We start from the raw sequence: 16784 nt of genomic DNA, 5'->3' as shown, positions 1-16784 counted from the left end.
CATTTCAGGACACCTCTGAGAAATAAACAGAAGTCAAATCTCTGCTCCAGTATAATTCTTATACAAACACACATTAGAAAAAAAATTTAAAAAAACCCCCATGTGTAAATGCTGTACAGTCATGAACAAGACAGGCAGACATAATCTGTCAACAAATTGCACAAATGGTGGTTTTGCTAGTGCACTATTAGTAATAATGACCTTGCTTTAGTCAGCCACATATTACTAGAAAGGTAAATACTGTATAGCATGTTTGTTTTTACACACATAAGAATAGATATGTACTCCTTTCAAGCATGAATAAAGCATTGAAAAGGCTTTTGGCATTTCCTTAGTGCTGGAAACTACTATTGCCATGTTGGCACTCAATTTAACAATTTTCAAATTGTCTCATATGGTACTCTGATTATAAAAAAGACTGAAGACAGAAGGAAATCAAGTCTTGAAAGAGGATAGTTACAGAAGTTACAGATGGTCACTTGTAGCTCTAAGATTCACAAAAGGCTTGTATTGTTTCTTAGGCTTCTCTGATTTCCTCTTGACATAAATTCGGAGAAGAAAACTCCCGTTTATTGATGTTAGCAGCTAGATGACTATACAGCTTTGTAGCTATTGTACAGTGGATCAGTTCCTCAGAGACTTTGACTTCCATTTCTACTTCTCTTTCCCCCCACTTTCTTCTTTTCTTGGTGTTCCCTTTGGGTTTGTTTGGGGTTATTTTGGTAGAGTGCAGTGTGCAGCCCTGATAATACACCGTATGTGTATATAGTGCACTGAGATTTCCCCATAGGTATTTCACTTGGCTAAAGCAACCCAAGGCATGTAAAATGCCAATTTATCATTTGCTCTGTGGATCAGAACAATATCTGTGCTCTTGCAGTATTGGCAATTTCTGCGTGTCCTAGACAAGGTCAGAAGCTCATTACAGCAATCAAATTAAGCAAATAATCAATTTTGTCTGCACCAGCTGCATTTTCCCTTAACTCATCCTTTAGCCCTTCTTCCTCTCAAGCAAAAAACTGTTTTAAGCAACTATTTGATGTTAGTCATTATTCCCCCATATCTTGCCCTTTCTAGCCAGATATTAAAAATACAAAATAGTTAGCAAACAACCTCTAGAAACTTATGAAAATAATCTGCTTGACATCAGCTGAGATGTTATTTTTCAACAGAGTTTTTTCAGATTGGATGCGTATAATCATTCAAATACACAAATCTTCCCTTGTTTTTACAGAAAAAAAATCCAATCAAATTATATTTCCAAATAAGTGCTGTATTTTGTATGACTAAGAAAATTGTAAACATCTGTATTTGTTCAATTATAAATGTGTGCCATGTGTCATGATAACATGCACTTTATACATTAAAAGACAGTACAGTTGAGAAAGAGAAGGGAAAGCAAAGAGGGAGAAATGAGTGAAAGAAAGAGAAAGAAAAAAGAAAGAAAGGAAAATAAAGAAAAAAATAAAGTTAAAGAAAAGAAAGAAAATAGAAAGAAAGCAAGAAAGAAAGCAAGAAAGAAAGCAAGCAAGTAAGCAAGAAAGAAAGAAAGAAAGAATTTAAGTGTACACAATGCTGTCATCCCTGTTCTGTTAATGTATCTCTGCCTGCACTGAAAAAACTATCTGAACTATAAGACTAAAGACTATATATAACATATAAGAACTTCACATTACATATAAATAAGATTAAGAGGGATTTAGGGAGGGTTTACATAACTGTTTGCCACATCAGAAATTTGCCTTAGTTTTTAATCTTAACTTTTCAAAAACACTGATTCAAAATAAACTGCAACCATACCTTTCATAAAATAAGAAATCCTTTAGGAGTATTTCAGTCCATTTCCAGGCAGCAGAGAAAGCAATGAAACACACAGCTAGCAGGGATCCTGTTCTGTGAATCTTGATCTTTAAAAGAAGTAAGAAAGCTAAGCAAGACACAACCTTTCAACTGGGGTGGCATTTGCAACTCTCTTGGAATAAATCCTTAACTTTTGCAAACTGGAAAGCAGTTCCGTTCAGCATCATCCCCGCAGCTGGCTTCCACGTGACGTCAGTGCACGGAGGATGGTTTTAAAGCCATCTCTTCCAACCCCCAGCTTTGTAACTTTATATCTCCTCATATTTTGTGTAAACAACTCCAAGTCCAGGACATTTTTAGGTTTTATAGTGCAGTCCAGTTTTTAAAGCTTGCAAAGCAGCTAGTGTTAATATCAAAGCTATGAGAACAGGCAATTTTATGTTTCTTTTATTGTTGTCCATGCTGTAAAGAAAGATTTTTTGCTGCCTTCTAGACCCAGTTTTCAGGGTTATATTTTTTAGCACAATAATTTTGAGCTTTGCAAATTGATCCTTCTTAACTGCTTTGTAAAAGGAGTTTTGTTTAAAGCAGTGTTTTTTGTTGATTAATAGCTATCCTAAAGAGCTGAAAGCAAACCATTCCTCCCTAAAATCTTTTTTCTGTATTCTAAATATGCTCTCATTTATGAAATGCAGAATTATTGGGCACTGTGTAATCCTACTGTCTTGCATTCTGGGAATGGCAGTAACAGTTTGTTTGGGATATACCCAAATATTCCTGATACTTTACAATGTTTCTGGATCATATTCTACAGTCTGTTAATTCACTTTGTATTTCAGCAAAGCAAAGCACTCAAAGTTGGACGAGAAATCTCCCTTGAACAGGGAAACTCATCTCTGGCACAAGGCTGGTAAAGAAGATCCAAAAACACCTTGGGCTGGATATAAATCCCTAGGAGGGTCCATAGCAAGTGCTGGCATGGGATGCGGGAAGGGAGTGTGATAAAAGCAATCCAGCAAGTGAAAGTCCACAGGAGACCCCGAAGGCAGAGCAGCAAAATTCAGCTGCTCCCCCTGCTGAATCGCAGGCAGGAGGAACCCAGCTCTCTCCTCAGGTCCCTCGTGGTCACTTCCCTGCTGCACTGTGGGTTAAACTGCTGTCATTTTTTGGCACCTTGAGAGAGATCTCCTGGGAGGAGGCTTCACATGCATCGCCCTCCTGGGCACCTGTGCCTGGGGGTGTCTGCAGGCAGCAACTGAGACAGGCAGCACATTCAGCTTTCAGGGAGCATTTTGCCCCATGTGTGCCTGGAGAAGGGCTACAAAATATTTGATTCAGGCAGCATAAAACTGGATAAATCCTGCTGTCAGACGGATGTCTTGAAATGCCCTAAGCAGGAACATGTTTTTGTGGGCAGTGCAGCTTGATAACAAGAGGATCAGTGAAAAAAAGGGCACAATATGAGGATTCACACATCCCTTGCTTAGTCAGCACTCTCCTCGTTGGAACAGTAAGTTTTTATCTGATAAAATCCATGATAAAATCCAGTATAAGGATTTTAACTCTGGGTGCATTTTATAGTAAATACTGAACCAGGTTTCAGAGAAAACACATTTTTTCTCCTTATATGGTCTCAGTGAATACGTTAATTAGATGCTTATTCTGCTCCCATGTAACTTAAATAATGGTACTTGGGCTATGTGTGAAAATTGTAAAGATGATCTAAAAATTGAACAAATATTCCCCAAGTACACAACTGCATGTTCCTGAAGAAAATCCCCAGACTCTAAACTCTGAGGATTTAAATGTAAAGAAACAGTATGACTCTCTTTTGTGAGGTTAGGTCTCAAGTGCTAGCTGACATGGCTGGGAGTGAAGCTGGAGTGCTTGAGAGCAGAACTGAGCTCACAGCTGGAGGCCAGGCATCAGAGCACTGCCTCCCCCCTGAAGCCAGCACAGCTGCACTACTGCACATGGAGGCAGACTCTTCAGACATATTTTTTTGCTCTTATACATCAACATAGGCTATTATTCTAGTGTCTTTAATGTTGCTAACTCCCTGTCTCTTGTCTTGCTACGTGGAATCTTTGAAATAAAAACAGCAAAAATAAATAAAACAATGGGCTAAATCCCAGGCTTGAGTTCTCAGTCAGGCAAAAGCCTATGTTTCTGTCTGTGTGAGGAATTAGAAATGCGTGAGACTCAGGGGTTCATTAGGAGAGAAGCATTAGACCCATCTCATAGGTCAAAGGGACACATTAAATTCATCCTAACATGGAAAAGGTGAGACAAAGAAAACATGAAGTGACTTGTAAAAACATGAGATCATTGTTCTATATACCCTTAAATGTAGCAGTGGAGAATTCTGCTTTTGAGGATAAGAAATTATTCAACAGAGACTGACCCTACTGTCCCTCCTCCAGCATCAGCGTACAAAGCAGCAAATGTGGCTTCTTGGTATTTAGCACACATAAAATAAGCAGGAAGACCACTGTAGGCTTTTTACATCCAACATATTTCTTCCACAGGAAAAGCTTATTTTGTTCATATCTGATACCAGCACTGCTTGGGTCAAAAGTCAGCAAGTTAACAAAAAAAGATGCAAGGGCATTTTAAACAAGACTTCTGCTAAATTTCTCTTCAATATGCAAGACTGGAGACAAAGCAGCATGAATTTCAGCATGAGTTATGGATCCCGTACTCAGGGCAGTGGCTAATAAAATGTACTGAAGACCACTTCAGGGCATCTTTGGTTGTGCTGCACCAGCTTGGTTATGGCACACCCATTCTGCTATGGCCACAAAAACTAGTGACAAGAAGGAAGAAGAGCACTGCTGCCACTGTAAAAAAACCCAACCTCACCATTAGATTCCTGAATGATGTGCACCTTGATAACCTTAGTATATACACCTTGGGAGTGGATACATACAACAGGAAATGGGCAGAAGGGAATACAAACTTTGTCTCCTCCTATTGTTGTGTGCTTCTGCAATTGCATATAACTCAGTGGAGAAACAGAGCCAGCTAAGTGTTATGTCATGTCACTGCTCCAAGGTTACATTGGAAATCGGTGGCAGATACTTTAGATGTTTACTTTAAATAGAGCCACCGTAATTTTCCCCATAGGCAACTGCATGTGTAATGGCAAAAGCTGGTTCTGAATATCACTTCCCCTGGCATTAAATCAGAGACAGAAATGTAAGCCAATGGGAACTACGTCCCTGATACTGATGCCTTTGGAAGTCTCCTACTCACCTATCAGATTCTGGGGTGATTAAGGAAAAGGGCATGTAATACCCTGAAGCTCTACTTGTTTTCGTAAACAACTCCTGAAGTTCATGTGCAGTTCATCTCTTTTTATATCTCATATCTAGACTGCCATGTTTTTGGCAATTTTCTATTTTCCGACTGCCAGGCATATTTCTGCACTATAGCACCTGCTCTCTTCTAGTTTTGATTCTGAAGCACTGGTGACATCTGTCAGCAGATACTTATTCTATCTCTCAACTGGAGTTCAGGCATGGATATTTTTGGTTGAAAGAAATATCTCTGAGCCTGGAGAAAATGGTCATTTTAACATAATGGGAATTTTTCAGTAGAGTAAAAGAGAATATCTATAAAGGGATTCTGTCAGGGTATTCAGGGCCAGCTCTAAACAGGAAACATATTTAATTGAATTTTTCTGGTAACATTAATGTACCTATTCCCTAAATTGCATAAAAATTCATTGGAGATAGTGCCAATTTCCACAAGCACAAAAATATCATAATTAGATCTACAGAAGCAAGATCTTTTCCTTTTGAAAGAACACAGAATAAATCCCCTGGGAACACAAGAAACATAAATTTAATATTTCAGGGAAGTGCTAAATTAAAGTAATCTCATGGTTGAAATTCAATGACTTTTTCCCCCTGGAACATTAATACTTTACTAGAATATTCCAAAACAGGAACTGTGAATCTGCTGAATGAGATTTCAGCTGATAGGTAACCTGGCATATCCAGCTCCTTGGCACATGCAAACAAAATCTATATTCTCCTTACTATTTCTCTTCATAACTCCAAGTTGTGCAGCAGGCAGAGTCAGTGAATCAGCAGTGCTGTCTCTGCCCTGCCTGACTCCAATGCAGTCCTGCAAGAGGATGCTGATGTATTCACAGGCATTTCTCACTCACCTGTGAGGTGGTCTTTGCCCACTAGGCCAGTTACTGAGTGGGGAGAATCTGCGTCCTTTCTTGGCAAGTATAATTACTGCATTTCGTAATATCAAGTTATTTCAACTTAGCAAGACATAGAACACTTATTTCTTTGGCTAGATCTTATCTTCTGGCTATGGATAAATGTCCATACTCATTCTGTTAGCTTTCTCAGCATCTTTTAAAGTTGTGCAATATCTGGTGTGAAACAGATCAGCAGCTCAAATCCCTCTCTTCAACCTGAATGCAAAAGGACAAGAAAAACACATCTCATTTCTCACTGAGATTTAGCTGTGAGGCTCCTCACCATTCTCCTTGCTTGTGAGAGATTCAAAGACTGTGAGGAGCTTCTAAAATAATTTTGTGTGCTTTGGTATGCTTTAATTTCAGATTGCTGCCTTGCAATAGCTCCCTAAATGTCCCAAAAGGTCTCAGCTTTGATTTTGCTTTGTTGATGCCTGGTGGAAAGCTCCAGCTTTTATGCAAGGAAAAACACTGTGAGACATCAATTGGGTTGTAACTGCCAGTGCTGTGCAGAGATTATCTCCAGCTCTCATCTCAGTAATTCATTTTTACCTTTTCTGTTTTCTGAGAAATAATTCATTCCCAATTACTTTCCAAGATTTATTCAATGTATAATTTCAATGTATTACTACTTTAGAGAATTGCTGTTACTGATACACTCTCTGTAAATCAAACTTTCTCTACTCATTTTTGTTACGCACAACACCAAGAAAGTTATAAGCAAGTGTGGGTTAAAAACTAGAAGCCCAGAACTTTAGATCCCACATTAAGTATGACCTTGTCTCTCTTACAGAAATTGAGTCAGTAACATTTAAGAAAACACAAATGATTGGTTTTTCCTCCACTGGAGATATTAAAGCAGAGAGAAACTGAGAAAGTCAGTCTTGTGCTAAGATTTTGTATGACAAGTTCAAGCCTCAAATAATCGTATTTTTAATGTCCAAACTGAAATCCTAGGCAAATCCTAGGCAAAAAGTCCTAGTATTTCCAGATGCTGCTGAAAAACAAAAGGCCTTTTCCAGTTACAGAAATTCACTGTGAATTATGGCTTGATTGTATCTTGCCATAATAGTTTTTAATATGTGGAACCTTATTTTAGATAAATGCATAAATTAGAGCATCTTAGAAACTTCTCAGAATTACTTTGGACTTTATCCTTAACTGGGAAATCAGTCAAAGCTATCTATTAATCTTACATATATTATCATTTCCTTTAGCCATTTCACTAAATATAAAATGGATAATGATGATAACACTCCGTGGTAGGAATAAGTATTTGGATTAAATCAAGGAGTTCAGTGATATAGCTGATCAAGGTTATTGCACCTACGTATTATGTTGAGGGAAAGCTAGACAAAGAAAAAGACAGTATTTTTTGATAATGAATATTTTTACTTCTTTTTTCATTCTCATAACAAAAATTTTATTGCCCCATCTCTTGCTGCTATCTGAGGATTTTGCCACAAAATGGTGTCTCAACTATTTCAGGTAGCAGAGCACAACCTAGGCATGGAGGTGAACAGTTCTCACCAGGGAATGAATTAAGTACACAGAGAGCTAACATGATAAATCAAAGGAAATGCTTACCGCTAGCTAGAAAAACAGCTGCTTTATTTATTACCACTCTTTACTACTACATTATTCAACATGGAAACTGCAGAAAAAGAGGTGTCATTAATACACATACTTGATGACCTTTGGATAATTCATATTCATGAGATTCAGTGGTTTCAGCATAGGTTGAATAAAACAGAAAAGTGAGCTCCATTGGGCATTTCAGTGAGGTTTTCATAGTGGGAGATCTACCTCTTGTAGGAGATGCCTATGTAAGTGTGAAAGAAAGAAATGAGTCACCTGCGCTCTTACTTCAGCCTCTCCTAGGCAAGATAGGAATATTCAGTGACTATTGATGTACACAAGCTTCCCTTGCTATGGTCACTGGGTACCAAAGGCTTTACTATTAACACATGGCTAGAACAAAATTTGTTTTTCTAGGAGCAGGAAGAGGACAGCAACAGAATCCTCACACCAACGCTGCATATTTCTGTTTTGTTTCTGATTTGGTGCAAATTAATGGTTCCAGTCCTCAGGAAATGTTTATTCAAAAATAATAAAAACCAGACAAAATAAAAAATTCCATTTTCTGTTTGCTTACCTGGAATACGATGGTGACCAGGTTTCCTATTCAACTGGGTGACTTTTTGGTATGTTTTTTGCAGGTTTTTTGGTTTGGCTTTGGTTTTGGCAAACAAGTAGTCTTCAGTGTTTTTACAGCAGTGGTTATTACAGAAACTATGTCTCTTGCACTTCTTATCTTGGAGGGTGGACAAAATAAACAAACTGAAAATAACACTACAATGAACAGTAAATGATGAATGACTTACAGTACAAAAAACAGTGTAAAAAGGAAGACAAGTTTAAATATTGTTGTGTATGAAAGGGATGAAAATAATACAAGGATGAGAATAAGTAAAATGATAGGCTGGAACATCTGGGAAAGTAAATACAAAGACAAAGAGAACAGTCAATTAATGGAATAGCAAGTCCAAAGTTTCAACAAAATAAATAGTGAATCAGACTATGCTTGTAGAGGGACCAAGCGCCCATCTCCCATTTACTTCAGTAGGAGTTCTGCATGGTCAAGCCCTGAAACGCCTAATTGTTAAATGTTCAATTGTTGTTATTTGTTTAGAGAAAATACTAATTAGTTTGGTTTAAATTTGTGTAAGTCCATGCAGTACTCTGCCTTTCAGCTAATGGAAGCTCTACAAGCTCAGAACTACTGCTAGATCAGAAAGTGAGCATGCTAAATGCCGTCTCTGTTTGATTTCATGCAATACATGTATAGTAATTGATTAGCTTTAAACTCACTGCGTCTGTGACTTTCTGATACAAGGAAACAAAAGACTAATTAGTCAGCATAGGAATAAGAATAGCTCTCAGTTTCACCTGGCAACTACTTCGACTGTAAACTAGCAATACAGCACAAAGTAAATTAACACAGCAAGAGACTTACAAAACACTGGATAACTTCATTAGCAATAACAAGATATGCCAACTATAAGATTGCGTGATAAGATAAGGGTAGTTAATTTTCATTTTTCATGGCAAAAGATCTTGAGTCAGCAAGCAGTTTGCTCCCCAAAACCTCTCTGAAAAAATTCTGCACAAAAACAAACCACAACAAAGATGCTTGTTACTGCTGCACGCAAGCAGTGATTAACAGGCCTTAAACAAGATGCAATCTATTACAGCCATTACAATATTCACATTACTGTGTGGCTCTGTGAATCCATACAGTAGATTTGCATGGTTTCTTTTAATCTGTGGTTTGCCATATTCTCCACAATTTCTGAAATTCAGTATTTCCTCCTGCTTAAAATTAATAAAAATTTCCTTTTATTAATTTAGTAGGAAACACCTCCACTAAGAAAACCATCATGTCCATTTACGCATCACGTTCATATGCACCAAAAATACCGTTTGCACTGCCTGTAGTGGCAATGAAGGCCCAACTCTATCAAATGCAATTGTAAAGCCAGAAAGGAGTAAAATGTTCTACCTCCTGGAGCATAATTTTAATTTCCAGGAGGTCAGATTTATTCCATGTTCACAAACAACTCTATTGGTAGAATATGCGTTCGTATGGCCAAATGAGCATTTTTAGTAATATAAGAAACAGTGATTTTTGTCCACTGTCTGGAATAAAGAATTTTCTTTTTGTGCCATAAATCCAATTTGAGGTTGAATTTGCTTGGCAGAGCCTTTTTACCTGTAGGCCGTAATAAGTAAAAGTCTACCTGACTCACTGACAAAGGTTCATCGGCACTTCGATCGTCCGAAGACTTTGGAACTTCAAGTCTGTCGATGAAAGCCTGGAGCTCTTTCCTGAAGGCCTTCATCTGCGCATTGATCCGGTATAGAAGCTCGTGTTCACGTATTCTGCTGCCATCATCTTCCTCATCCATCAGTCCAAAGAGGTCCCCATTAGCCACATAAATTCTTGCCTCTGTGATGATGGTGCTCGTGTCAGCAATTAAGCGATCTATTGTCTTGCCCAGCCGCTCCGCTTCAGAGCGAATGTCCTTCATCTGCTGCCTGTCAGTGAAGCTTTTCTGCCACCCGGACGGCGTCGGATAAAAAGACCTCGTGGGTGTCAGGCACCGAATGTTGCGCACCTCTTCGGAGTCACTTTCCCCACCAATGGGACCCTCCCTTTTGCGGTGCGGGGGGCGGGAGTCATCATCGCTCTCCTTTTTTCCTGCGTCGCTTTCCGCATCACTGTCTCTAGGGCTGCCACGGATGCCAAGATGAGAGGCCAAGTCGTAGCGCTGCATGTTGGACATTAAGACTCGGTTCTCATACTGGAGCTGCATGACTTTGCCACTCAGCTCATTGATCTGCATCCGTGCAGCTTTTAGCTCCTCCTGTAAGGCTTCTGTCTTGGCATTATCATGGTGCCTAGAGCTCTCATGGGCCCCAGACTTGTACTTGTATTTGTTCAGCTCAGCTGTTATGCGTTTGTTTTGTTCTTCTAAATCAGCTACATTTCTCCTCAGCAATTCTGTTTCATCTTCTACTAGCTGCAAATGCTGTCGTAATTCTGACAGGGATTCATTCTGCTCTCCCAGGAGTGGGTTAGTGGTCCCTGAGAAATCATCTCCTCTTAAATCATCAAGCTCTGCTTTCAGTCCTCTGTTTTCTACTTCTAGTTCCACTATTTTCCTCCCGAGAATGTTAGCTTCCTCCTCCACAAGCCTCAGTCGAAGCTTGAGTTCAGCTTCTCTTGTGGTGGGTGGCCCACCTGCTTCACCTTTTGGCAAGGGACTGTCCAAATCCCCATAAAATGATCTGTACTTTTGCAGCTCATGTTCAAATCTGTCTTTCTCTTTATCAATTTTAGCCATTTTCTTCCTCATCAAGGCTGCTTCTTCTTTGACAAACTGTAGCTGGCATTTCAGGTCTTCATTGTCATCCTTAGGGAAAAAAAAGCAGTATTTGAAGAAACTTGAAGGCAAACATGAGACCTCCAGCAGATTGCCTTAACTTACAAGATTAACAAACACAGGTACATGGCTTTAGGTACTCATATATTTTCCTGCAATATTTTTTTCACTGATCAATACATTAAAAAGAGGGGAAAATATTATTTTACTTGTGACTAAAATTTGCACAGTCCCCAGAAGTACCTTGGAGGAGGGGGGAAGGGGGATTTGTAAAAAACCTTCTATTTTCTATGTTTGCAACATTATCAGACTTTACAGTGTTCAAAACTACTGAAGACAGCAAAAATAGAGCCTATAAATCTTGTTTCACTGCTGCAGCCATTTACTTTGCCTAAAATGCAGAGTAGGTGAAAGATGGCGGGTTCTGTTGCAGCACCAAGGTCGTTTATAGGTGGTCCTTGAGGTTAGTGGTGTCTGACTGTTAGATCTGGGGTAAGAGCTCTTCCATTTCACAGCATGGAGGAAAACAAAGGGCAAAGCAAAACAGCAAGCCAAGTGTAAATATGTAAATTATGTACCCCATTTCCACAGTTCCCTGAAGTCTTCATGTAAGAATTGAGGCTACAGTTACTGCAACATACCTCTGTAGGTGTCTGCTGTGACTTTTTTTCTGATTTTGGTAGGTCTTTGCTTCCTCTCCTTTTCAGTGATTGCTGCAATTGCAACGAAAGGACATGTACTGAATTTTTCTAAAGGTATACTTTAAATGTATATAATTCATATATCATTAATTTAAAAATATAGCAAATCAAATGCAATTATAAAGAAATTAATTTATTGCAATTTTTGAGATACTAAATATGGAGGAAAGATGTCATTGCCCAAAAATGAAACAGCAATGGCTCACAAATAATGTTTTAGTCTAATCAGTCAGTTATTTTTTATTCAACACATTTTAAGACTAGTGTATTACGAATATTTAACACTCAACAAGAGTGGTAAGAAAACAGACATCCCAAGTGGTAACTTGCAGATGGGAAAGCTGAGGTAAGCAGTGAAACTCACCTTGCCCATTCAGTATTAGCCCTGGTGGGGGCCAAGGCACTTTTAAAAAGCCTTAGTCTTAGATTTTGTGGTACGACAGCTACGCAAAACAGTGTCACTGAGATCTGCAGCTGATACCAGTGTACATCTACAAGCACACCTTTCTCTGTGCCCCACCCTCTAGCTTCAAGCTTGCAGTGTACTGCAGGCACACCTTGCTAAGTGTACACTGGGGAGAAATTCACACATAGCTCTGGTCACTAGGCTTATTCTGTCTTCAGATTATAGTCAAGTAAATGCCATTTAAAACTGCTTGGACTACAAAGTTCTAAGAGAAACAAATTGTACCAAGTCAAGAACAGAAACACAAAACACAAAACCACAGGTCTGTCTGCACCACCATATGAGTGAGATTCTTTGGTGTCCTCTCATCTCCTATGTAGCCCAAGAGAGTAGAAAAGAAACTCCTGCTTTCAGAGCTGGATGTGCAAGCATTGAAGCCTGCTAGTGTATCCAGAAAAAATCTTGTAGCTGCTGAGAGCAGAAACTTCATCATGGAAAAGCAGCAGCAGTGGAAAACAAGTGCCACCACCACACTGGCAACACTCAAACTGATCACCAAAGAAACACCAGGAGAGAGGCAATCGAATGAGAGAATATTGTAATACATAACATCCCATTTGCAGCTGTTCCTAGTTTTTGTGTTCCCCAGGTAAACTGTAGGCCCCAAGGCAGGACAGTGATACAACCTACACCATCTCCCTCCGAGACTGTGCTCTGGTAGAAACATCCTTTGAGAAACATGCACCTCCCTCCACCAGCTGGGAGAGAAGCTATCTCTATCCATACACTGGGAATTAAAATATGTTCATAACCCTCAAGAGACAGAGTACAGTGGGAGGGTACACTGCACATAACAATCCTGTGCACCATTTGCCTGCGGGTACTAATCATCCTCTTTTTTTCTGCAGATCAACTCTGTTAAAATTTCCTACACTCATGGATTGCTCATTCAAAAGAAAAAGTTAATGACATAGAAATACTCACATATAAATCAAATTTTTATGTCTCTTGCAGAAACATTGAATGCTCTCAGTAGACCAAATAATAAAACAAATCTAAGATCATAGCTAGATAGCTGGATGGCTGTAAAACACAGGCTTCTAATGGAATCCAGAAAAGACAGGAAAATAGTATATTTAACTAATTTTTCTCTGTAAGTATAAACCCAGCAACTTTGGAATCCAGTCTTCAAACAAAATGATTCTTTTCCAGGGTCACCCACAAGCTACCCTGTTGTAGAAATGGTACAGGGATTTTTGGAAGGGTTGTCTTGTTCTTTTCTTTTAGAATTGGTAAGTTTATAAAGCCCTAAACTTTCAAATGAGTAGGTTGCTCCTCTATATTACCATTAATTATACCACTATATATCAACACTTAAAAAAACCTTTTCAAATCAGTTTACACTGCAAACTTTTCCTTGCCCCATAATTATGCCAAAACCACTCACTGATAATAACAATATTAAATAAATAAATAAATGAATAAGTTATAGTTAAACTATATTTCTGCTTTATTACCTAAATGCCTTTTGCTCACCCTGTTGAGTTCAGCATCTGTCCAGAAATAACGAAGTTCTGGAATGCTAGGCTGAAACTTCTTTTGTACCCTATGACTTTTCAGAAAATAAGAGATATAAGGAGAAGTACTTTTTTTTAGGTTTAATGTGAAACAAAAACCCCCTGTTTTTCTCCTTTCTTGCTATATTTTTTTCGGTGTTCCTTTTAGTTAGTCAGGATAGCAACATTCTAATTACAATAGTAGTTGTGGCTATGTAATGATTAGGCACTACTTTCCATTCTGCTCTACTTGAATTACAACCAACCCTCCAGAGCTTGTATTGTTCACCAACAAAATCCCAGCGTTTAGCAATAAGTTTATAGCAGAAAGCAATGAAGAACATGCACAATTCAATTAGCAGGATGATGTGGGTAAGCAGATTAGGCCCAGCTGGAATTGGTATGAGCTCTTTTCATATGAAAAAAAACATGACACAGTTTCTGATCACCAGAGGTTAAGATCTCACACATCTCAGCTGACAGATAATATTCTGACAATCACAGTGTCCCACAACATCATGTCAGAGCACTGAGGCAGTATCACACTAAACAAAGAATGCCACATATCTAGGAGTATATTCTGCCATAAATATTTACACTGGCTACTCTTTCTATCAATTCTCTCAAGCCTTGTACTACTGCAGTCTTCCATTTCAATTTTCAACCTGACAAAATAATTATTGCTGCTAATGAAATAAGCAGTGAAATCCATTGCAGCAAAATGAAAAAATGAAAAAAAATGTTCAAACTAACATATGGTAGAACCAAAAAATAGCAACTCAGACTCCTGCACTCAAATCTTCATACTAAACTGAGATGGGACATTACTAAAATTGTCTGCACATTGCTTGTCACTAAAAGCCTCTTCTGCTGCTCTCTCAGCTGTAGCAAAAATTCTGCCCTTCATAGGCTAGAATTGGTCGTGAGAGTTGGTTGTGAAGAACAGTTTGTGGGCTCAGATTTTTTTTTTCCATATAATTAAAATAATCCTATTCACAAGTGTCTGTAGCCTAGATTAGGCTGCAGATAATGTTTGTATTTGATGCAAACCAGATCACATGCAAATGGCAATTCTGTTGCAGTGCTCAGCAGCATCAATTCTCCAGTGACCTTCACTGGAGTTTGTCCAATGTCTTGCTGGAGATGCTAAGCACTTCTCGAGATGGCACAAGCCTTCTCTTGCCAGCCCTAAATTGCAAGCCAAATGTGCAGTCCTAACATCACCTGGCATACTCAATGCTTCTCAGGTGGAAAGAGACCTGAAATCAACTCTAAGAATAACACAATACAGAGATAATTGCATCACACTCCATGGAGCAGGAAAGCTATACTATGAACCCAAATTCTTCCCACCTGGTTCTAAAATAAAATAAATACAGTAGTTTCACGAATACAAGCCGCACGGATTATAAGCCGCACCCCCGGTGCCTCGACAATGTTGCTGTCTTTGTCAATAGATAAGCCGCACCCCGAATATTAGCCGCACTTTCGTTCGTCGCGAGAATCCGTGCGCAGCTTTCACAAATTGGCCAATTAGTAAGAGGATCGCGGCATAGCGGGCTTTACTGGCTCGGGGCGGGGCCAGGCAGGCTCGGCCCGCTCATGGTTGCCGACGGGGCCGGGTGGCCCAGCTCAGCGCCACGGCTCGGCGGGGCTGGCCGGGTGGTGCTGCCGCCGCCGCCGGGCTCGCTGGCCCCCCTCTCCCGTCAGCACCGCCCCGCTGCCGCGTTCGCTCGCCCGGCTGGCAGGGCTGCCGCCGCCGCCGCCGGGCTCGCCGTCCGCCCCGCTGCCGCTTTCGCTCGCCCCGCGCCGCGCCTCGCGAGCGCCGCGCCCGCCCCGCGCCGCGCCCGCCCCGCGGCGCTTTCGCGGCTCGCGGCGGCACTTTCGCGGCTCGCGGTTCGCGGCTCGCGGCTCGCGGTTCGCGGCTCGCGGCTCGCGGCTCGCGGCTCGCGGTTCGCGGCTCGCGGCTCGCGGTTCGCGGCTCGCGGTTCGCGGCTCGCGGCGGCGCTTTCGCGGCTCGCGGCTCGAGGCTCGCGGCTCGCGGCTCGCGGTTCGCGGCTCGCGGCTCGCGGCTCGCGGCGGCGCTTTCGCGGCTCGCGGTTCGCGGTTCGCGGCTCGCGGCGGCGCTTTCGCGGCTCGCGGCTCGCGGCGGCGCTTTCGCGGCTCGCGGTTCGCGGCTCGCGGCTCGCGGCTCGCGGTTCGCGGCTCGCGGCTCGCGGTTCGCGGCTCGCGGCGGCGCTTTCGCGGCTCGCGGTTCGCGGCTCGCGGCGGCGCTTTCGCGGCTCGCGGTTCGCGGCTCGCGGCGGCGCCACCACGCTCGCCGGCCGCCCCCTCCCGTCTGCACCGCCGCCGCGTTTCCTCGCCCTGGCCGGCACTGCAGGCCCCCGCACCGCCGGGCTCCCCCACGCTGCTGGCCCCGATTATGCTGGGCTTCCCCCGCTGCCAGGCAGCCCCACCCGCCGGCCTTCCTGCTTCTGCCATGCTCCCCTGCACTGCTAGCCCCAGTTCTCCCGGGCTCCCCCGCCCTGCTGGCTCAGGCTCTGCCGCCCGCCCCCACACTGCTGGCCCCGCCTCTGCCAGGCTTTCCCACCTCTGCCGGGGCCGGCCGGGCTCCAGCTTGGCTTGGGGCTGCCGCGGGCTCTCACTTCCGTGTTGGCAGCTTTTAGAATTTTGTTAATAGATTAGCCGCCCCGGAATATTAGCCGCACTTCCGGGTTTCCACCAAAATTTTGGTCAAATTGGTGCGGCTTGTATTCGTGAAATTACTGTACCTCAGCAATTAATAAAGAATCCTTAAGCAAAACCTACCAAGATATCCATCCTCAAAGAACAGGGCAAAAGGTGTACAGATCCTTGAATCTCCTCAGCTACCACATACCTTCTCCTCAGCACAAAACTGTGCTGTACTTGGCTGTGGTTAGCTGACTCCCAACTGCTGTGACACATCTGCAGAGCTTTCAAAAATCAGAGTAAACCTAACACCATCTTTACAGTCTGGGAAAGTCAATGAATATTGAACAATTTTTGGGCTGCACAAACTTGCTTCTGTGTGGCACAGAGTGACTATAACCAGGGAAATGTAAATTTGCCCTAAGCCTCTCTCTGCATTTCCCCTTTAATCAATATGGTTGTGTTACTCATGCAGCTGGATCAAAT

General features: G+C 41.6%; 1 protein-coding gene across 1 annotated transcript in view; it reads right to left on the bottom strand.

The window, feature by feature from the left end:
• Positions 1–1806: 1806 nt before the first annotated feature.
• SOGA3 (SOGA family member 3) overlaps positions 1807–16784 on the bottom strand; it is a gene marked incomplete at its 5' end in the record, with an annotated part of 40158 nt that continues 25180 nt past the window's right edge. Inside the window, 4 exons of the mRNA XM_033054989.2 lie at positions 1807–1907; positions 8175–8510; positions 9820–10995; positions 11607–11678. Coding sequence (XP_032910880.2) covers positions 8400–8510; positions 9820–10995; positions 11607–11678 — 1359 coding nt within the window. The remainder of the gene's footprint in view (positions 1908–8174; positions 8511–9819; positions 10996–11606; positions 11679–16784) is intronic.

This window comes from Catharus ustulatus, chromosome 3 (assembly GCF_009819885.2).
Source record: "Catharus ustulatus isolate bCatUst1 chromosome 3, bCatUst1.pri.v2, whole genome shotgun sequence".
Taxonomy (NCBI): Eukaryota; Metazoa; Chordata; class Aves; order Passeriformes; family Turdidae; genus Catharus; species Catharus ustulatus.
The sequence above is the reverse complement of the archived record's forward strand: the minus strand, read 5'-3'. Positions and strand labels throughout refer to the sequence as shown.